This window comes from Nanorana parkeri, unplaced genomic scaffold (genome assembly GCF_000935625.1).
Source record: "Nanorana parkeri isolate BGI_ZX_2015 unplaced genomic scaffold, ASM93562v1 scaffold1757, whole genome shotgun sequence".
Lineage (NCBI taxonomy): Eukaryota > Metazoa > Chordata > Amphibia > Anura > Dicroglossidae > Nanorana > Nanorana parkeri.
Window position 1 is genome coordinate 129,683 of NW_017308025.1, and position 23,155 is coordinate 152,837.

General features: G+C 39.9%; 1 protein-coding gene across 1 annotated transcript in view; it reads left to right on the forward strand.

Moving 5' to 3' along the window:
• The window catches only part of LOC108799558 (multidrug resistance protein 1B-like), a 42,529-nt gene extending 19,986 nt beyond the window's left edge, over positions 1–22,543 (forward strand). The window contains exons 18-26 of the mRNA XM_018571433.1: positions 1,472–1,555; positions 3,776–3,979; positions 10,659–10,759; positions 12,298–12,438; positions 13,500–13,656; positions 15,007–15,204; positions 19,826–20,032; positions 21,224–21,370; positions 22,296–22,543. Of these exons, the coding sequence (XP_018426935.1) occupies positions 1,472–1,555; positions 3,776–3,979; positions 10,659–10,759; positions 12,298–12,438; positions 13,500–13,656; positions 15,007–15,204; positions 19,826–20,032; positions 21,224–21,370; positions 22,296–22,493 (1,437 nt within the window). The 3' untranslated portion in view covers positions 22,494–22,543. The remainder of the gene's footprint in view (positions 1–1,471; positions 1,556–3,775; positions 3,980–10,658; positions 10,760–12,297; positions 12,439–13,499; positions 13,657–15,006; positions 15,205–19,825; positions 20,033–21,223; positions 21,371–22,295) is intronic.
• Positions 22,544–23,155: the final 612 nt, after the last annotated feature.

Genomic DNA, 23,155 nt, shown 5'->3' on the forward strand with positions numbered 1-23,155 from the left:
GGGGGTGGGGGGGGGGGGCTTACGTTTACCTGTAGACATGTGCACAGGAAAAAATTTGTTTCGTTTTGATTCGGATTTTGTGTTTTTTGGTTTTTCGGAATTCGGGTCCAAAAGTCATTTCGTTTCGGGATTCGGATGCAATTCGTCCGAATCCCGAAATTAAAGAGGAAAAAAAAGTTTTTTATTTCTCAAATGTCACTTTGCTGCAACGAAATTTCGTCCAACAAACGCAAACGAATTTCAGAATCGGAAATTCGGATTCGTTTGCATTTGTTATATCTGTAATTCGGATACATCCGAATCTCCGAATTTTCGAAATTTCATCCAAATTTCGATTCGGAATGAAACGAATTGCACATGTCTATTTACCTATAATTACAATGGAAACTGCAGCAGACAGAGGAGGATCAGATCCCTTCTACTGCTAGACATTGACTTGCTGTGTGTCAGATCTGTGTACATTATAGAACTGGATCGGCAGTATTACATACCATTTTGCTGCTTTATTTAATTGTATGCCTTGAGTTCAGATGTGGGGTGACCGTAGTACTTGCAGTAATGTGATAGTATGCACAACATACTTGCACATTACTGCACATTAAGGCAAACTTACCTGTACGTTTGCTCTGCGTTTAATTGATGTTATGTTCATGGAAACGTTTACTGCTGCCAGCTTCTTCCTCCTTTGGCCACAGGGTGGCACAATGGAGCTGCACCATCCATTAAAGTGACATTAAACTCAGAAGTTAAAGCTTAAAAATACTCTCCTGTCATGGACTACAATCTCAATACAAATTAGTAAACTAAACCTGAGATTGTAGTCCATCACAGGAGTGCACTTGGATCTGTGGCTACTTTACAACACACACAGGGACCATGGGGAACAAAGGTAGCCACCTTCCTGAAGGAAGGACAGTGTCAGCATGAATTCAGATCTACAGCCGAGTGATACACAAATAAGATACAGCATTGTAAATAATTAAGGCACTTGAATGCATTTTTAAGAGTTCACTCCTGAGTTTAACATCACTTTAAGTTCCATTCTTCTTCATCTTGTGAGTGAGCACTGTACTACTCCTGACCAACAGTATTCACTGTTACTGCCTGGAATGGAAGGCAGTAATGAGAAATCTCTTCAACAGGGACACATACAGCACCAAATACATGTTTTTTAGTAAAGTGGTGAAAGGTTAGGACCTCTATTAGGTTTTTATTACTGTCTGTGACATCCATTCACTTCAACAATTGCACTGGTTTCACAGGATCAGAAGGTGAGAGTAATCATCACTATATACAAAGGAAGCAATAAAAACCGGAAAGATGATTGATCATTTTTTTCCATTCATCTCTGGTTACTGTAAGATTTTTGTATGAAGTTAATTAACTGCTTCATTTGTAAGGCGTATAATAAAAATCTGATGAATTCTGTGAAAATGTTGACATTAAAAGACAAATCTGTATTGTCTAATAGGAAATCGGGTTCTTTGATAATCATGCTAATGCAGTTGGAGTTTTGCTAACCAGACTTGCAACAGATGCTTCTCAAGTGAAAGGGGTAGGTGTAAATTATGAATCCATTATTTCACAGTACTGATTGTAATATATGCACCAGGCCTATTACTACATCTACAACTGGTGGATATTTATTACCACCTTTTAACTAGCTACTTATGTAAAGAATGCACGGGTATTTTTTTGGATATATTTTCTTTATTTATTAGGATCAGGACTGAAAGGTAAAATTTATAAAAATATTTGCATAACATTTTGTATTTTAATTTCCAGCCAATAGGTGAGACATAACCTGCCATTTTACATGTTTACCTGCTAGCTCTTAACTGATCTGTTGAAAAAGCCTATTGCTTACTGAATTTAGTAGCTCAAGCCCAAGAACTAAATGATGCAGATGGGTGACTCTTTCCTGCCCTTTGCTTCTCTGTCTGCTCTGTTCAACTAGTGCTGTATTGAGTTTTAATTGGGGAGAGCATCTGAAGACATACAGCTTCTGCCATAAATGGCATTCTATTAGTCCTGTGTCATCAGGGGCTGACTGGCAACTTTTAGCCCAGGGGGCAAGTACAAGCCAGAGGCCCATGGTGCAGAAACTTGGCCCCCATCCCGCTCTGCCTCTTCCCCCGCCTTCTGCCTGCCCCTGTCTGCCACTTTTGCCATCCATGTAACAGTAGTGTGAATGTATTTGTCGGTTTAGGAAATGTAAAGCACACTGGTAGTGGAGGAATGCCTCGTCAGGGCTGTGCACGTGCATGACTGCTGCGACCCTGGTAGTTCTGCCACTAAACACTACAAATCCCAGCAATAAATTATACAGCGCAGTGCGGAATTCCACCAGCTATAATGTACTATTGCTGGGACTTGTAGTCATCTATAGCTGGTGGAACATTATAGAGCACCATGTGTGGGAAAGTGCAGGCTTACCTGAGCAGTCTTCCAGCAACTTGCTTCTGAGATCGGGCCTGTCTATCGGCGGCTGTCATCCCCTCACACCTGCTCCTCCTTACCTCTTCTCCCTGCGTCCCTGTGACGATCGTGCGCGTGAGGCGGTGTGTTCGGCATGTGGAGCGTGGATACGGGCGGGTCTGGCAGCAGCAAGCGTGAGGCGGGGAGGAGGTGCAGGGTGTGGAGTGTGGATGCGGGCGGGTCTGGCAGCGGCAAGCGTGAGGCGGGGAGGAGGTGGAGATGCCCCTGTGTGTCATATATATATGTATATATATTGTGTATTAATCTTTATCTGCATAATAAACATCTTATGCAATTAATAAAACGAATAGCATCAATTTGCCCCGCATACGTACCTTTCATGTACATGTAGTTCAAATGTCAAAGCGGGTGTTGGTGTACGTACTGTGGTGGTACCATGATAAACCTTATAAAGCAAGAAATTACTATCATGCTTCAATTCCAGAATGTTTAAAACAAGTACTGCATGCACTATTTTTTTTTGGTCTGGAATGCCACAAAACACATGTATTGGATTGCAAACACACTAGAAATTAAATTGAGACTAAAAAAGAAAACACACCAGAACGCATCAAAAACACACATACCCGCATTTCCAGAAACACATGCAAATCTGTTCTGGAGAGGGTGAGAGCCAGCCCTTAAGTTGGTTCATCATTCACTTTATGAAGTGCCAGAAGCCCTGACCCTACTGTATGCAAAAGTAAACAAAAAGTTTTGGCTTTACATTTGAAGTTTTCGAATAGTGTGAAGAACAGAGCAAATTAGTCTCCGCTACTAGCCCAAGTAGCCTGGCGCACAAGTTGATAACATTGTTATTTCCGCCATGTATAAGTATTTATATATTATTTTATGGACATATCATTGTATGTTGTAGTCATAGTTGTAAATGTATTTATGTGTAGATATGTAGCGTTCATGCTTTAAATATAGAGGATTGTAGACCAAATGAAAAGAAGCCATTATAATAGTTATTTTTATTATTTTTTCTTATTCTGTAAGCACTTCTATTTTCCATGGTTTAATTGGTTCTTATAAAGCAATTCTGTGAAAATATAAACGGCATAATAGATCAATATATCTTTTTATGCTTAGTCTTACTTTAATTAACTTGCAAACCTGACCAATTTCGTCTTTGTGTCAGTACAAAAACAAATCTTACATGTGCTTTTTTTTTTCCCCTTTTATTTTTTTGTGGCTATGTGTACCCATTAATTACAGATTTTACAGCAGTGACTTCACCTTGAGCACGGCTTAATTTCACAATAATGATCAGACTTTGTTTTTCCATCTCTAGACTACCGGCAGTCGTTTGGCTTTGCTTACCATTACGGTGTGCACTCTTCTTACGGCAATCATAATTGCATTTGTTCATGGCTGGCAGCTAACGCTGCTTATTTTGGCCTGTATACCGTTCTTGATTGGTGCAAATTTTATTAGGATGAAATCAATGACTGGCCATGCATCAAAGGATCAAAAAGCTTTAGAGGAAGCTGGAAGGGTAAGTCAGTTTAATTGTCAAAATGTGATAAAAATGACTTGCAATGCCTATTTCATCTTTCACTATATTTCACTAAAAAAAATACATTAGGGTTGATAATGAAATAATCAAACACCTGGATTGCTTAAAATGGCAATTTATAAGAGTCATCAAATGCCCCTTAGGGAAATAATACATTCCATTAGGGAAATGAGCACACATTTACTAACATTTGTAAACCTTGTTAGTTTGTAATAGGTGCAATAAAATCAATACAATTGTGTGGTGTACTGTTTTCTTTTTATTATCTATGATAATAAAAGAATCAGTTTGAATTTAAAAGTATCATTATAATAAAAAATCACTGCACTCCTTGGTAGAGAGGAGCATATATCTCACTAACCTTCTCCCACATGGCAGCACTGTTTTTTTGGAATTGGATGCTCAGAAAGCATGGCCATTACATGGGGGGGGGTTAAGAGTGCTCAGACCTCAGAAAGCTTTGACTAGGATCAATTTAGGACTTACACAGGGTTTGGTGCCAGTAGCAAACTGCTGTAAGTATAAGCTCCTGTTGAGGCTGGCTTTCAAGTAAACTTGGCTTGCCTTGTATAGGTAAGACCAGTTTCACTTCAACTTGGGGTTTAATGTGACAGTGTAATCCCAGATGTGAATAGGGGCATAAGAGTTTTGCCTGAAACACACAATCATTTTATAAGTGGATTTTTACACAGCATGTGAAGTGCTCTGAAAGCAGGACATGGTTTAAATGCACATTCAATGCCACTCACTTCTCTCCAGAAAACTACAATTTAATTTTATAACATCCCCTTAGTGTCTGAGTATCAATAGTCTCCCCTATTTGTTCCTGGGATTGCGCTACAAAGTATTAATAGTCGCCCCTTTTTGTTCTTGGGATTGTGCTACAAAGTATCTCTAGTCTCCCTTTTTTCTCACAGAGACTGTGCTACAAAGTATCACTAGTCTCCCCTTTTTGTTCCTGAGATTGCACTACAAGGTATCTCTAGTCTCCCCTTTTTGTCCGATATTGTGCTACAAAGTATCACTAGTCTCCCATTTTTGTTCCTGAGATTGTGCTACAAAGTATCACTAGTCCCCCCTTTTTGTCTGAGATTGCGCTACAAAGTATCACTAAATAGTTATATCCTGCTGCACTCCTTACCGGATCCGTGAATATCCTGTGTATACAGGTGGGTGCTTGTAGTGACCACAGATGGCGTCATAATATCACAATAACGAATATCAAAAGATGTCACCTGCACACCAGTTAGAGTGATCGGCAAAAGTCAATTTTAATAAAAAATTGCCATTCAAGTGCAAGTGCTTTCAGGGCCTCATTCTAAGCCTGATGAAGGGCACCCACCTGAGACCCCGAAAGCGCTTGCAATTTAAAGGCAATTTTTCATTAAAATGGACTTTTGCCGATCACTCTAACTGGTGTGCTGGTGACATCTTTTGATATTCGACAAAGTATCACTAGCCTTCCCTTTTTCTCACTGAGATTGTGCTACAAAGTATCACTTGCCTCCCCTTGTTCTCACTGAGATTCTGCTACAAAGTATCACTAGCCTCCCCTTTTTCTCACTCAGATTGTGCTACAAAGTATCACTAGATTCCCCATTTTCTTACTGAGATTGTGCTACAAAGTATCACTAGATTCCCCATTTTCTTACTGAGATTGTGCTACAAAGTATCACTAGCCTCCCCTTTTTCTCACTGAGATTGTGCTACAAAGTATAACTAGCCTCCACTTTTTGTTCCTGAGATTGTGCTACAAAGTATCACTAGTCTCCCCTTTTTGTTCCTGATATTGTGCTACAAAGTATCACTAGCCTCCCCTTTTTGTTCCTGATATTGTGCTACAACGTATCACTAGCCTCCCCTGTTTGTTCCTGATATTGTGCTACAAAGTATCACTAGTTGCCCCTTTTTCTCACTGAGATTGTGCTACAAAGACTCACTAAGAATAGCAGGATGAGAGCTCAGGGACTGGTGTGGGGATATGTTTAACCACCTCCTGTCCGCCGAACGTTGAAAGATGGCCGGATGGGAGTCTCCTGGATGAAGGGGACCCACCTGAAACCCCGAAAGCGCTTGCAATTCAAAGGCAATTTTTCATTAAAATGGACTTTTGCCGATCACCCTAACTGGTGTGCTGGTGACATCTTTTGATATTCGACAAAGTATCACTAGCCTTCCCTTTTTCTCACTGAGATTGTGCTACAAAGTATCACTTGCCTCCCCTTGTTCTCACTGAGATTGTGCTACAAAGTATCACTGGATGTCTTTAGACGTCCTTCGTGCCCGCACCCGCTTTTACATACAAGCGGTCCGGCGTCTGTGACGACGCCCGATCGCTGGTATGATGGAAGTGAAGGTGCACCCCCTCCGCTTTACCTCTGGTCGCCATCGCTGTCCCCGCCGCTGCCGCGATCCTGGATGTCCATCCCGGGCGATGTGGCTCTGTGCACTGAGAACGGAGGGAGATCAGTACCCGATCTCCCTCCGCTCTCCTCCCGGTCTCTGAATTCAGGAAGTGATCTACATTACATCCATACTGTCTCTCTCCGGTACAGAAACCGGAGAGAAGCTGATGAAGCAGATCTGTGCTTCATCAGCTTCTCTGGGGGTCCCTAGGTGACATTAGGGGTCTTAGAGACCCCTGATGTCTCCATAAAGGGGACCTGTAACTGTAATTTGTTATTACATAGGGTACTTATTAGCACCCTATGTGATAACAATAAAGTTAAGTGTAAAAAAAGTTTTAAAAAAAATGTTCACAAAATAAATAAAAATGTACACATGCAAAACAAAAAAAACCCACAAAATGTTTTTAAAGTCCCCCACATATATGCGTAAAAATGCGTTAGATGCGCCCAGACGCGAAAACGACGATTGCTCCAATTATGCTGCATGTGCTACATATCGCCGCAAACATCGCAATGAGAGCAATAATTATAGGGCCATCAATCACTGATAACACTAAACTGATGAGCGGTAAAATCTTTTAAAGCGTCGCCTATGACCAATTTTGGCTATGGTGTTTTTTTGCGATTTCGCGGGTGCGCGCAATTTTAAGGCTTGACATGTTTGGTCTATATTTACCCGACGTGATCCCGCCTTTTATATTTTACCAAACAATTGGGTAAAAATAAATGTTTTCTAAAATAACAAAGGGAAAACCATTTTTTAAAAAAAAATATTCGGTACTTTTTTTGTTATATAGTAAAAAATAAGTGGTGATTTAAATACCACCAAAAGAAAGCTCTATCTGTCCCCCAAGAAATGGTATAAAAATCATTTCAGTACAGCGTTGCATGACGGAATAAACGTCAGCCAAAGTACTGCAGCGCTGAATACTGAAAAATGGCCTGGAAATGAAGGGGGTGTAAACACCCCGGTCAGCAAGTGGTTAAATGGTGTAAAATAGACACTGATGAGTGTAACCCTTATCTATGGTCATAATGGAGAATATTCGCAACCTCCAGAGTTTTTTTTACATTTTGTCAGCATGACACTTGTTTTACTCTGTCAGACCACACAAACATTTATCTGCAATAAGTAGATCATTTGCTGGCATTTTCTCCCACTAAAAGTACCCATGGGTATGAGCCTATAAGATATGATTAAGGGTTAAGTTATATTATAACTGTTTTTCTCCCAAGACAGTTATTCTTAGAAGTCTCAATGACACGTGCAGAAACACTTGACTGAACAATACTGTAGGAGGTTTTGTATGACACTTAATATAATAAAAAGACTTAAGCCCAGGTGATGATGTATTTTATTTCCACAGAGAGAGCAAAATAGACAGCTCTGTTCATTCTAATAAAAACAAATAGCAGGGAAATATGTTTACCCGTGCTCAACAATCCAAACTCCTTAGTGAATTTATTGCAAAATAAACACAATCCTATTATAGAGGTAAATTTTCTTTTAACTTGGTTTGCATTAGGCTCCGAAAACATGAGTAGAGATCGCAACCACGTAGACATTGGTTATTTGTATGCTCAGTAAAGATCCATTCTTTTAGTTATGCAGCAGAGAAGCATTGGGATGACTAGTATGCAAAGCTCCATACTGGTGGACAATTTACACAGTAGAGTTCTAAAAGGGTGTAATTTTTATCTAGGAGAGCTCTATGCTAGTGAACCGTATATACAGCAGAGCTCATAATGGTGGACAGTATACAAAGCAGAGCTCTATACTGGTGGACAGTATATACAACAGAGCTCTATACTGGTGGACAGTATACAAAGCAGAGCTCTATACTGGTGGACAGTATACACAGCAGAGCTCTATTTAAATGACGAGTATTGAAAGCAGGGTTCCATACTGGTGGATTGTATACACGGCAGGGCTCTATTCTGGTGGACAGTATACACAACAGGGCTCTATTCTGGTGGACAGCAAACACAGCAGGGCTGTATTCTGATGGACAATATACACAGCAGAGCTCTATTCTAGTGGACAGCATACATAACAGGGCTCTATTCTGATGGTCAATATACACAACATGGCTCTATTCTGGTGGACAATATACACATCATAGCTTTATTCTGGTGGCCAGTTTACATAGCAGGACTGTGTTTTGGTATACAGTATACAAACTTACAAAGCATGGTTCTTTTTTGGTTGACAAGATACACAGTAAGGTTCTATTCTGGTGATCATTATACACTGCAGGGCTCTATTCTGGTGTACAGTATACACAGTATGGCTATTTTCTGGTGGACAGTATACATATCAGAGCTTTAATGTGGTAGCCAGTATACAGTGCAGGACTCTGTTCTGGTAGACAATATACACAGCAGGGTTCCATTCTAGTGGACAGTATACATATACAGTGGCGTAACAACAGGGGGGGGGGCGTTCGCCCCGGGCGCATAGAATCTCCTGTCTCCCACGCTGTTAGAAGTTGCATACAGCAGTGTGCAGCTTCTGAGAAGATATGCTATTAGCGTAGCGGGAGTGATGCAAAATGCGCAGCCGCCTTCCCCTCTATGCTAATTGCATATCTTCTCAGAAGCTGCACCAGCACACGCTGTATGCAGCTTCTAACAGCGTGGGAGACAGGAGGCTGCGCTTGTTGGATCCAGGAATCAGGTGAGTATTAGAAAAAAAAAATGTTATTTTATGTTCTATTCTTAGTTCTACAATTGCATTGTAGTATCTACAAAAAGTACATGCATTGATTGAATAGTGCACTCACTGTACTGTCTCCCCTATAAAAATCTTCAGTATTATTTCTAAAGTAAAAAATAAAATACTATATACAATATTCATCTAATATATCAATATACTTCACTATCTCAATATATCAGTTTTGACTGTTGTTGAAGGTGTTTGGGCAGTCACCAAAATGAAATAATATCCTTGATTTAGTTCATGCAGACAGAAAAGACTTAAACTTTCCATGTAGGCAAGTTTATTGATACAATTGTAATTTTGCACCTTTTGCAATGTTACGTTATTACGGGGGGACGTGAAGTAAGGCCCGTGCTAGGTGAGGCATTCCCCCTGCCTGGCGCCGCCCCCAACCTGGTCACAGAGCTATGTATGGAGGCGGGAGGGAGAAAGGAGGAGACAGGGAGGAGCCTCCCTGTCCCTCACTGGCGAGGCATCCAAATAAATGTCCTCAGTTTTTTTAATTTTTTTTTATTGGACAGCTTGGACCAATGGCGCTTTGCTACTTGTCCAACTCCAAACCATCCACAGAGCTCAAGCCTCGAATATCAAGTAGAGGCTGTTGTAGCTCTGGCCTCGCTACGTTAGGTTACACAAAGCAGTGGGACAGCCCGCTGCTGTGCAACCTAACATAGCTGTCAAAAGTCGGATGAAGCACCGCCTGTAATTAACAGGCAGCGCTCCGTCCATGACAGGTTACATGGGGAGGCTTTCCCTGCTGTGTAACCTGTTAGAAGCCGCTATGAATGGAGAAAAAGATATCAGCTTCAGCTGACAGCTTTTTCTTCCATAATACTAGGTGAGGCTTTGCCTCACCTGACTCCCCTGACTGCACATCCCTGCATTATACACATACAGCTAATGATATATACCCACTTACATCACATTTAACAAATACTCACAATACTGTATAGATAAAGTAAAGACTAAGAGCCTGAGGTGTCCATGGTGAATATGTTATTAAACCTAAAGGGTAATTGCAAAGGAAACCAAGCAAGAACTGTGGTGTACATGGAACCCACCATTGAGATGTTTCTATTTTTGTTGTTACTTTTGGTATGCATGCGTTTTTGTTCCTCTATTCTGTCGTTTATTGGGTGTGACACACATTAGTCATTAGGGTTGATTTACATAGAGAATATTTACTAGCTATTTGAATTTGCTATTTTAGCAGTGAAGATGTGTTCTCATACACATTCACTGTACTGAGTTAGTATTCATAGTACACCATGCATGTTTACTTATGTGCACAACTTATGGATTCATATTTATCATGCATTTATTAATTGACAGGGGTTGTTGTATATGGTTCATGTGTGGATTTATCACTAGTTGTTCATGTCTGCTCACTGCTGTGAGCTTGACAAAGATGGGCTGCAACCCACTGAAACCTGAGTGTCAGCATATTTTATTGTGTGTTGTATGCCTTGCTTTTTCTGAGTGTTGAAGATACAAGTTTAATCATGTAATTAAATGCCTTTTGCTTATGCAGATCTCAACAGAATGTGTTGAAAACATAAGAACTGTGGTATCTCTGACAAGAGAAGACGCATTTTATGAACGATACAATGCAAGCTTAACTGGCCCCTACAAGTTAGTAATTTTTCAACATGATAAATGCATTTCTTAATTATGTCTGTTTTTTTCATGAGAAATGCATAACCTAAATTACTAGATATAGTGAAACATGGAACCAAGTGGAATCATTGGGGTTCATTTACTAAAGGTTTAACATATTTACTTAGCCCGGTGAGCCATTGGTCATTCAAATACCTAATCATGTGCGGGGATTTTTTGTAAAAAAAATACAGTTTCACTGCTCTAAGTGAACATTCTGCAGATAAATCAACTACATTATGTGGGCTGAACAAGTAAAGTCACATGGCTTAGGGTCATAGCATACCTCCCACAATTTGTAAGTATAACTATTATAAAATGAATACAGGGACTGGACTTTTAATGCAAATGCTAGCCTAATGGTATGCCTGGCTGTGATTGGTTTTCAAAGGAAAATGAAAGCTACTTCAGTCCCCACAGTGATTGCCATAATGTGTAAGTATGCACATTATGGCTGACTTACCCACTAGTTTGGCCTTCTGTAGTGGTGACAGGCTGTGCACCCCCATCATTGTGCACCATCTTCTCAAAAAGATTCTTCCCATTTCAGCCATTGTGCAGTCACTGGTGATGTCACACATGCACTTGTCCTGGCTCATGGCTCTATTGTTATCATCTTCTAAATGCCAGCATTGGGCCAGGGGTGTGCACGAAGCATGCACAGCAGGAAGTGTACACAAAGGAAACATTTGCTAGCAGACAGGTAAACCATTTTTTTCTTGGCAGATGAAGCTCTTCTTAAAAAAAAAACAAAAAAAAAAACCTTCTCTGCTTAGCAAATGTCTTATTTTAGTTTAGTATCACTTTAATTCCTATTCAATTCTTAAAGTCACAAACCCAGGACAGGCATGCAGCAAATAAAGTCGGACAAAAAGCAAAATACCTAAACTGTTTTTATATCAGCGATCCAAAATATTGAAGCCGCTGCATCAACAGAGGGATTAGTGATTATCCTATGACAGATTTCATTTACTCTTAAATCTAATACTCTATTATGTGTTAACCTTGTTCCCCCGCTTTCCTGTGCAGTTAGCAGGCTGGAACTCTGCACCTATCATTATCTGTGCTACAGTAAAGGCATAAAAGAATGATTTACATATCTCCACCTACAAACTACAATATAAACCACTTATTTTTTAGGGTCTGTTTTTATAAAGCCCCTTTACTGTACCCCCTGATTTTTAAAAAAAAAATCCCTACGTTTGGTTTCTTAGTCCACCCCATTCTAATTTTTTTTGTTCATTTTGGGCAAATTATAAGTGACATTGCAGCTACAAGAATTTTCTAGCTGTGCACATATCTGTTTAATTTCTATTATGTATAATTCCAAGTGAACTCAAAGCAACCTTATAATACGTACCTCAGTGGAATCACTTCTCGTCTCAAACATCAATGCCCTACTGTCCATGAATACACAGATTTATTAATTATGCATGATAACATGAGAGGACAGTCAAACCTTGCAAGTACAAATGATTTCTGACCGTTTTTCTTTTTTTTTGTTCCCACTTTAGGGATACTTTGAGTAAAGCTCCCCTGTATGGCTTTACTTATGCTATTTCCCAGTCGATAAACTTCTTTGTCAATGCAGCTGTATTCCGATTTGGAGCCTGGCTGATTGCACACTGCTACACACAATTTGAGAATGTCTTCATGTAAGTACTGTACTCCAAAGGAACAATATATTTCGGCATATTTTGTTTGCCGTGCAGCTGGTGGTGGCACTCAAATGCAGCTGGCTGTGCGATGTAGAGGATGTAGTTGAGCAATAGCGGGAGTGGGTGGTTAAAGTTGAACATTAATGTTATTATGCAGGATAGGATAAGAAAATTACAACGGGATTAAAAAAGTTTATCAATATGAATGCCATTAATCAATTGATTATGTGCCCTATCTGCCCTATGTGAAAATGCATGCAAATAATGGTTTAAAAAGTGTCGCACACAACAGGACATTAAACTTGAGTAGGTGGAGTCAATAAATCTGTGTACAGACACCGTTTTTTTTGTTTTTTGTTTTATATCTGAACAAAGCTGCTTTTATTTAGGCAGAAATATAGTCCATGGCTAACCTATTGATAACATCCCATTTACTGCCATGAAACATGTACACTGGGCTTTTAAGAGATTTTAAGGGGCAGCAGATTTCTAGCAGGTTCTGCAGACTGTTAGTAGCACATACAATTTATTTGAAAAATTCTGTTAGTATAGTTAGTAGTCAAACACATACCCTACTATTCATACAGTATACAGAGAAGGAATGGTACAACTCTCTTTAGTGCCATGAAACCTGCACTGTTTTCAGCACAAAGGTCGATCCCCTACCTGGAAGAGTCTTTTACACCTGAACTATATATATATATATATACACACACACACGCATACATCTGTATTCTCTTGGTTCTTTGATCATTCACTCTAAAAGTTGATTGCGACACAAAATATTCCATTAGCTCTATTCCTAAAAGCATTCTATTTGTGTGGCAGTTCAGTATAATTTAGCTTAATTGGCTTATTTTGTAATAGAGCCTACAGTAAAACTGCTGTAAGTGTTAGATCAAAAGTCACTTAAGAGCTAAGAATGTACAGAATGCAATCACAGTCCGCAGATATAGACTTTCTCATTCTTTAGTAGAATATGTACTTTTTTCATGAATTAAAGTAATTGCTAGGTAAGTGTATGTCTGCTCATTACTGTATGTGTCTCCGTACCACAGAGTATTCTCCACGATTATTTTTGCTGCCATGAATGTTGGACAGTCTTCATCTCTAGCACCTGATATGGGAAAAGCCCAAGTATCAGCCCAGAGAATAATGAAGCTTCTGGAGAGGAAACCAGCAATTGACAGTTACAGTGAAGATGGTGAAAAATTGGTAAGACAATATTAAAGTATTGTAATACCTTCCTGTCTCAAAAAGCGACTAGGATAAAAACCTTTATTTATTGGATGTGTAAAAGTATCCTGTGCACACTTCCTGTTTTACCGCAAGGAGCCCGCCTGGTTCTTATCCTGACTAGATAACTTTTTTTCCTAAACAGTGGAGATTAGGACAATGGGAGGGACTTAGTATTTTAACAGACAACTGCACATGGCTGACATCAGAGGATCTATGTATAAATCTTTCACCCAGCTCTATGCTGGGCGAATGTCATTTGCATGCCATTCCCACCACTCGATGAAGCCAAACAACATAGGAATTATGCTCCTCTGCTCCATCTAGTGGCAGGAATGCCATGTGAACTTCATTCGCTCAGAGTATTGATGGGTGGAAGATTTATAAACAGACTCCCATACCTTGAATATTCAATCCTTAAAAACCACGTGGTGTCATTATACAAGAAGAAATTAGGAGTCTGAATGCATTTCTGGCAGAGCAATGAGTACTTTTTTGTATTTGCAAGGTCGTTACAGGAATAAAATATGAGGAAATGTGCCTGTACTATAGAGATGTACTGCATTTTTTGCCCTGACATATATGTTAAATACTAAGGTTGTTAACTTACTAGCCTAGAATGTACAAATGGCATTATTTTGAAGCCTGTTCTCCTTATGAAGAAGTGTATTCACAGTATCTGTACACACATGTTCAATATGAAGTTTAATGCAGCCCTTTTTAACAATTAGGACATTTGTTTAAAAAAAATTGGCTTTCAGAGTGTACATTTATGCAACCCATAGGTGTGAGATAACAGTGGCCTGATCCAGTAGTTTTCCTGTCAGATAGATAAAGGAACATTTTCTCATGTTTAAGGGTAGGCAGATGTCTACAGGTCTCAAGAGAACATTGACTGAAGACAATAAAAATATCACCCTGGTCACTGCAGTTCTCCCCCAAGATAAATGGCAGCAGTATTCCTTGTTGCATTCTCCCTTCTGCACTGATATAAACTTCCAAATACCTCTGTAGCACTTTAAATACGTATTGCCCTTGGGGCGGCTGTATTTTGGCTTCATGTCTGCCTATCCTTTAAAGTCTTTGGAAAACCTTAAGGTCGTTCATTATTTAGGAGATGACTCCCTCCCAGAGAAAATTAATTACTACAAAGAACAAGAAAGTGTAGTTACCTGTAGCAGCCATTCTGATTTAAGTTTTCATCTGTTAACACCAGCAGGGACAACAAATCGATCTCTGATAAATTTATTTTGCACAATTTTTGCTTATGTAATAAAGGACACTGTTTTATGTTTTATGTTAAATAAAACTCAAATCCTTATGCTTTAGAGTGCGTTTGAAGGAAACCTTGAATTCAAAGATGTCACGTTTGTGTATCCAACGAGAGCAAAAGTCCAGGTTCTTCAGGGATTGAATGTAAAAGTTTTCAAAGGACAAACGTTAGCTTTGGTGGGCAGCAGCGGGTGTGGAAAGAGTACTTCTGTTCAGCTGCTGGAGAGATTCTACGATCCTGTTGATGGAAATGTGGTAAGCAGAAGTGATGCATGCAATAAACACACATATGTGTATATATGCCAGGTTACCAGGCAACAGGTATGTGCCAGTTTATTATGTTAGTTATTAGTGGTTTTGAAAGGCATAGTTTACAGTGGTAAAGTTTAACCACTTGAAGTCGGCGGTGTTAAACCCCCTTCCCATCCAGGTCATTTTTCAGTATTCAGCGCTGCAGTACTTTGACTGACATTTATTCCGTCATGCAACGCTATACTGAAATTAATTGTATACAATTTTTTAGGGACAGATAGAGCTTTCCTTTGGTGGTATTTATTCACCTCTGGGGTTTTTATTTTTTACTATATTAAGGAAAAACGACCGAATTAAAACAAAACCAAATGGTTTCCCCTATATTAAATGATAAAACACTTATTATTACCCAATTTTTTGGTAAAATATAAAAGACGGGGTCACGTCCGGTAAAAAGACACCAAACTTGTCAAGCTTTAAAATTGCGTGCGTGCACGAAACCTCAAAAAACTATAATACCCAAAATTGGTCATAGGCGACGCTTTAAAAGCTTTTACCACTCATCAGTTTAGCGTTATTAGTGATTGATGGCCCTAAAATGATTGCTCTCACTGCGACGTTCGCGGCGATATGTAATGTGTGTAGCGCAATTGTCGTTTACGCGCGCTGTTGCACCGGGTGTGTATTTACATTTTATATGTGCGTAAATGTGGGGGTGGGTAACTTAAGAATTTTGGGGGTTTTTTTTGTTTTTTGTTTAACTCTTTTTATGTTTTTTTACACTTAATGTCATTGCTATTACATAAAAATCCCCCTATATAATAGCAAAGGCACACTGACAGGTCCTCTTTATGGAGACATTAGAGGTCTCTAAGACCCCTAATGTCACCTGGGGACCCCAAAAGAAGCTGATGAAGCAGAGATCTGCTTCATCAGCTTCTTCTCTCTGGCTATAGCAGCCAGATGACTGACAGGTGAATGCGGATGTAATACACGTCACTTCTGCATTCACAGCACGCAGGGAGATCATCAAGGAGGTAGATGCTGATCTCCCTCCCATCTACCTCCTGACACCCTCCCAAGCTGCAGATGGGGCAGCGGATTGAAGGTGAGGGGTCAGGAGGGGGGGCGGCAGCACTTGAGGGGGGGCACGCAGCCAGCACATATACACGATCGGCAGGCTATAGAGCCGTTGATCGTGTATATGTGAAACAGCCGGTAACGGCTCTTTATATTGGATGGGTTTTTTCTGCCCGTGCGCGAGCAGTAAAAAAATGCCGTCTGGAGATGGCAACCCGCCAATGCGACTGTGCCATCCGTCCTTTTTTTTGCAACAGGCGGACGGCAACTGGTTAAAGAAATGTCCAAATCCACCGATTTAAGTGTTGCGGGGACACAGTTGTTATATCTTTCTGGACAGGAGAAGATGTCATATGAAAGGCCATATCACTGGCCTCCATATTAATCATTGGCTTTAAAGCCACAGAACACAGAAGTAGCACCTAGCCCACAAGGTTCACCCCTGTAGTGTTCATGTATTGCTCTGTCAAAATACACTCTGCCAGTGACCTTACAGCAAACCCGTGCTTACCCATGCAAGGCAAAGCATCAAGTTTGCTTTAATGCCCTCCTCCCCATAAAAGCCTTTCATTTACTATCCCACCACTCCAGAAGCTAAAAGAATTCCAAGTGTTCCAAGGGATTGAAAAGCATTGTACCCTCTCCATGTGACAGCTCTGGACCAATCACCAAGTGTTGTCACACGGGAGAGTCTATAGCCCTGTGTAAGCTATGACTTAAAGGAGAACTATGAGGTGAGTGCTTTTCACTCACCTCATAGTTCTAGCCGACATGTGACAATGAGACTGTCACAGGTCGGCTCAGTAGATCGGGAGGTGAGCGATCACATACCGGGTTCGCTCGCCTCTCGATCCTGTCACGGCTCTCTGCCGTGACAGGGGGAGGGGCTGGATTCCCCTCTCCCCGCTCCGATCTGCCAGCGCTGACTGGCAGAACGGACGGGGAGGGGACGGGTACAGCTGGCTCTGCCTCTAGATAGGCAGAGCCAGCTGTCACTCACGCAGCTGGGCGGATCCCGTCATCTACGTCGTGATCCGCTCCGGCTGCGGCGTCTCAGTATACCGTGAGCTGTAGCTCGCGGTATACTGAGCTTAGGGTAACAGGAGGACGCTAGTTTGTGTCCTCCCGTTATCCTAAGGAGAACTATGGGGAAAAACACTGACCCCATAGTTCTCCTTTAAGTAACTTGTAGCTCACAGAGGAATTCTTCTCTTGTTCTGGCAGCCCAAATGGTGGGACATTAAACGGTACGTGACTGCTGGAAAGGTGGGCATTAAAAGGAAACTTTAAATTGCATTAACAAAACACAGATTTACTTTAAAGTTGTGCATTGGGCATCACATGATTTTACTATGAAATCCATACATTCATATATGTACTGAGGAGTTCTATCAAGTGGTTTCATGTGTGTTGCTTGTCTTCAGATACTCCCATTCTGTAAGACAGCTGGCAAAGGTCAGAAAAACAGTTTATTAAAATTATGCTTTAATGCTTAATTATCCATTTACGTGTTAATAAACAAAGATTATTTCAGTTTTGATTACATGTTGAAAGTACATTTTAAAGCATGTTGCAAAATGTAATAATAGCTAAGTAACTAATCAATCTGCAGTAACAAAAACGGCTGTTTTGCTCATTTTTCTTCAACTCCTATAAATTATCCCTTGAACAGGCACATTGAACTTCAAAAATGAGAATGGCCATTTATAAAATTACAACCGCTGGATGAATTCCCATTTTTATGGATTTGCACATTAATCACACATTAACGTTTAGCACCAAATGTAATATGCTGCATGTAGCAATGTATTGAACTTTACAGAGTAATCCTTTAACATAATGTATTCTTAATAATCAGGGTTTTGGTTTCCTTGTCATTACATTGCCGTTTATGAAACCTAACAAAACCTACATCTGGACAACATAACAAACGGCAACCAATACCCCAGACAGCTATTAGAAAAGCAAACAAATATATTTAACTTTAGCTAGAAAATGAAATAATACAAATTTGTATTCGAACATTTCAGCAATATGTAAAGATTAGCATGTTAATATGACTGTAATAATTTGCACAGGCAGGTAACTCCATGTACTTAGCAGCCTGTGGCCATCTGATGCCCATGGTGCCTCCAGTTCAATCGCAACTTCTACTTCATGCACAGCTCCATGATGCTTTAGGGCTCACAATCTGGAGATTAGATGTAACTAGTTGCAGAATCTGTCCATTGATGCAGATAATTGGACAAGCCTTCATTGCTGTATGGGGATTATTTATGAAATCTCTCGTGGGGAGATTTTAAGTTTAGTTACACAACATTTTTACAATTTGGAAACTAAATTGTTAAAACAAAGCAAGTGTGTAGTGTTTCCTAACAAACTAAAACAGAAAAGGGATCCCTCCAGTTGGCTTGAATATCCCCATATTGTATGCACCAAGCAGCTATAGCATTAGTCCACCCAAAGCCAACCTGTCAGTGATGGGTGGACAATGTCAGATTGGTATAACCATAGCAATCTTATACCTCTAGGTTGTGAGCTCTGATCACTGATGTTACTCACCAAGTGCGCTTCACCCTCCCACTTGAAACCCTACAGTCTCACTGTTCGAGATGTACAGTATTCTCTATAATGTTAAAGGGCCAACAGGGAGAGGTAAAGACCCTCTGTATACTGAAAACTCAGTTGCACAGATCACACCACTGATGGGTTATCTTTGTGTGGAAGATGACATACCTGTAAGCACTGTTGTCCACCCAACTTCACCTCGTCATGAGCTCATCTTTTAAATTCTTGACGTCTGCATGTTAAACCATGTAACCGAAGCCAAGAAGTCAGTAATGGCATTTTAGTACAACTGTAGTATACGTGCCTTGTAAATACAGCAGCTGATGATAACATTTGTCCAATGAACAGGCTAGAGGTGGAGAGGTAACATAGGAATCTGTACTGCTCAACCAGTGTTTCACCTGCCTGGCTGTGCTGTGTGGCAGAGGTGTGTAAATCACAAGGTTGGCTAAATAAAATTGCCAGTGTAGGGACTGTAGAAAGCACAGGGAAGACGCATACTGGTTTGTATGTGTTAATTCCTCACCAGCCTCAGCAGCAAGGGGATGCTGCCAAAAGTGCTGCAATATCGAATGACACCTTGCTCATACAGTCGATGAGAGAGTGGCACATTCAGGCAGATGAGTGTTTTCACACAATGCACTGTCCTCTAAAGTGATGCCTCCACTGGTAAGTTCTCGTCGGTGACAGGATCACCAGTGTGACATAACCATAACTGATCTGATAGAGTAAACTGAAATCTTATTAGTTATTATGCTACTGCACTTTGCACACAAGACAGAAAAGTATAATTTATTGCTTCTATCTCAACCCAAGCTTGCCACTCATTGCAAATTAGGTCATTATTCTTCTGAGGATGACCTGCCCACATCAAAGCAAGGATAATCACTTTTAACATGTACAAGGAGCTTTTTAAAAATATGATATACAGTAGAGAAAACTGTGTTCTAAGCAGACATTCTGTTTCCTTTTATAGCTTGCAGATGGAATAGACACAAAAACACTGAATTTGAAGTGGCTGAGATCCCAAATGGGAATTGTGTCTCAGGAGCCCATGTTGTTTGACTGCAGTATAGCTGAAAATATTCAATATGGTGTTTTGGACAGACAAGCCACGCATGAAGAAATTGTAGAAGCTGCAAAGGCTGCAAATATCCACACTTTCATTGAAAATCTTCCAGATGTAAGTAAACAAAAATATAATTTTAACTTGTTTTAGCAGATCTGATGGCCCAGCAGCTTCCTATATATTTTGGAAATGACGATTGAGCATTTTCTCAGCAGTAATTTGTGACTATGATGACTATGACTATGGTAGAATGAAGGTGTCAATGTATGACAATCATGTGCCGAGCTAAATAAATATATACAATTCAGTGAAATATGTGATATAACAATACGATATATGAGTAAATGCTTTGAAAATATATACAATACAAAAGAGCTTATCAAAACATGACACAAATGTGAACAGAGTGATAAACACAAAGTCCAATGTGCAACAATTAAAATCGTGCAAATAAATGCAGGGGATAGTCCACCACTAGATGGATCCAAACTTTCAAGTAAGCAGTTGCCACAGAAACCTGACAGACGTTCACCTCCACCCAGTGAATGCAAAAATTGTAATGGTGCTCACCTGGGGAGATAAACCCACAGAACTAGGTCTCAAAGCGTGTTTCCCTTCTTAATAGGCGAGGGAAGCCCGTATGAATGGCGACCAGATAACCTCCTCAGCTCGCAAATAACATCATCATTTCAAAGGGAGACAAAATATAAAGAGGACATAGTGCATATCGTCCAAAAATAAATACATTTACTAAATAAAAGCAGGTAGTCACAAAGTCACAGGTGACAAAAGTCATAAAACACCCAATGGACACCACAGTGCAAATCTGTGGGTGCAAAGAGTGACGTCAAAGGCTCAGCCCAATCTCACAGCTCAATTGTCCAGTTTACTATTCGGGGGGACTAAACCAAAATTTATAACATTTGGGTGGAGCTGGAAATTCTGGTCTGTATATTCTGGTGTCCCACAGATCTAGGGAACCAAAGTGTGTGTTGACATGTATAGTTATGGACTGATGTACTTTGCCTAGAATGCCTATTCTGCCACTGACCAATATTAAATACCCACACACTGATCCCACCTACAAGCTGCTAGACTAGAACCTGGAGAAAAAAGCCAGGCTGGAAAACAAAGGAATATACATAATAAAAAAGAACAGATGTTTGGATATATGAATGGACTGGTGTAACACATAAGAAAATCTAATTCTATCTAATGTGTTATTCCGTTTTGTAAATTAATTTATTTGTTAATCTTACCCACCTTTAAAAGTATATACATGCTTACATGTCACCATTGTTTTAGAAATACAACACACGTGTGGGTGATAAAGGTGCTCAACTCTCAGGAGGACAGAAGCAGAGAATTGCTATTGCCCGAGCCTTAATACGGAAACCCAAAGTGCTGCTGCTGGATGAGGCAACATCGGCTCTTGACACAGAGAGTGAAAAGGTTAGTTTGTTTATTTAAAATGTGCAATGAATGGCTGTAGAATTTACAATCATTACATACCCTTAAAATCAATGCTCCCATATTTGTGCTTTCTATAGTCTCCATAAACAACGGGTGCCACATTTGACATTCCTCTTATTAAGATCCATTATAACAGCCAGAGAAAGAAAATGTATATTAAAAGAAACGGATGAGGGTTAGTAAACAAAAATTAAGAAATTGTGAAATAAATACACCAAAGTGTTTAACTAGCAGAAGCCAGTGTAATGAATGTTCTCGCCAAGGTAGGGGGGATTTTGACTACTGGCTGCTGGGGCCCCATAAGTACTTAAGGGCTAAAGGTTGGGCACCAAGACTCTAAAGGCACAATAGGCCTTATATGTAAAAAAAATCTGAAGAGTGTACATAGTCAGCTGGAACCTGGTTTCTATAAGGGACATGGACACTTTCCGTTCATGTACTTTAATCCTTATGACATTAACTGAATCAAGGCCTGTGTATGTTGCCCTTAGAAGCCAGTTATACACACCTTGCCATGTTTCTAGTGCATGGAAGGAGTGCCTGTTGAATCTACACAGTACTTTCAGCTCTACTGTCTTTTGTGTTTCCAGTGTCTCCTTTTATATAACCAAAGCAATGTGCTATTATAATGTATGTGAAAGACAATATTCACCTGTGGTGTGCCTTATGGCCAAATTATATATTTTTTATTCAAAATTTAACATTGCATCTCTGATGAGATATTCTTATAAACCACTGATGAACAGATGTTGGTTCAGGTAGACTGAATACGGGAGACGACTAAAAATTACTTTTCCCCAGTCACGTTTTAATGAAAATAATTGATGCACTGAAGAGTGAACTGTGCCACCAAATGAAGCAGGATAATGTATAAAACATGTATCTTGTCTTTTTATATCTACAGGTTGTGCAGAAGGCTCTAGATGATGCCAGACAAGGCAGGACATGTGTGGTGATTGCACACCGACTTACGACAGTACAGAACGCTGACATCATCGCAGTCATTCAGAACGGGAGGGTCATTGAGCAAGGGACTCACACCCAGCTGCTGGCAAAGCAAGGAGCATATTATGCGCTTGTAAATTCCCAAGTAACTAACTGATGAAAAGATATATTTTCATTGCTAGATTTATACTAGCTGGCAAACTGTGCACTGGAGAAATGTAATACCCGCACAAAAGGCCAGAGCATAGTATTGCTGTCTACAAACTGAAAAACCTGAGCATACATCCTGCTATAAGAGAGACTGGGCAGCCCCACTATCTGATAGTATGATGGGTAACTGTGCTGGTTTAAAACCCAAACTGGTTCCAGTCTAGGGACTGTGATTTAACGTACTCCTAGTAATGAAGAAAACTGATATATGTATTTATTAGCATGGCTAGCCACATGTATCAGTCACATTAGTTCTAATATTGTCAGTACCACACGTTTCCAATACATACTGCACCTTTTCTTGACTAGATGTACAGTACTTTTTTAAGGCACAGTACATTTGTGCTAGATTTTTTGTTTTTTTTATAACTCTGTAACCATGCTGTTATTAATACATGGCTTATTTATGGCCAATAGGCACTTATCCTATTTAGTAATCTAAAATATGTACAGAAAATGATAGAAACAAAACATACATCTAATTAATTGTTGCAGCTTCTTTAAAGTTGAACTCCAGTCAATTATACAAAATAAGCCAGTTAGTTACAGTTCTGGGTCATGGGGGAGGGCAGCCCGAACGAATTGAGAATAAGGGTTTCTACAGCTTTA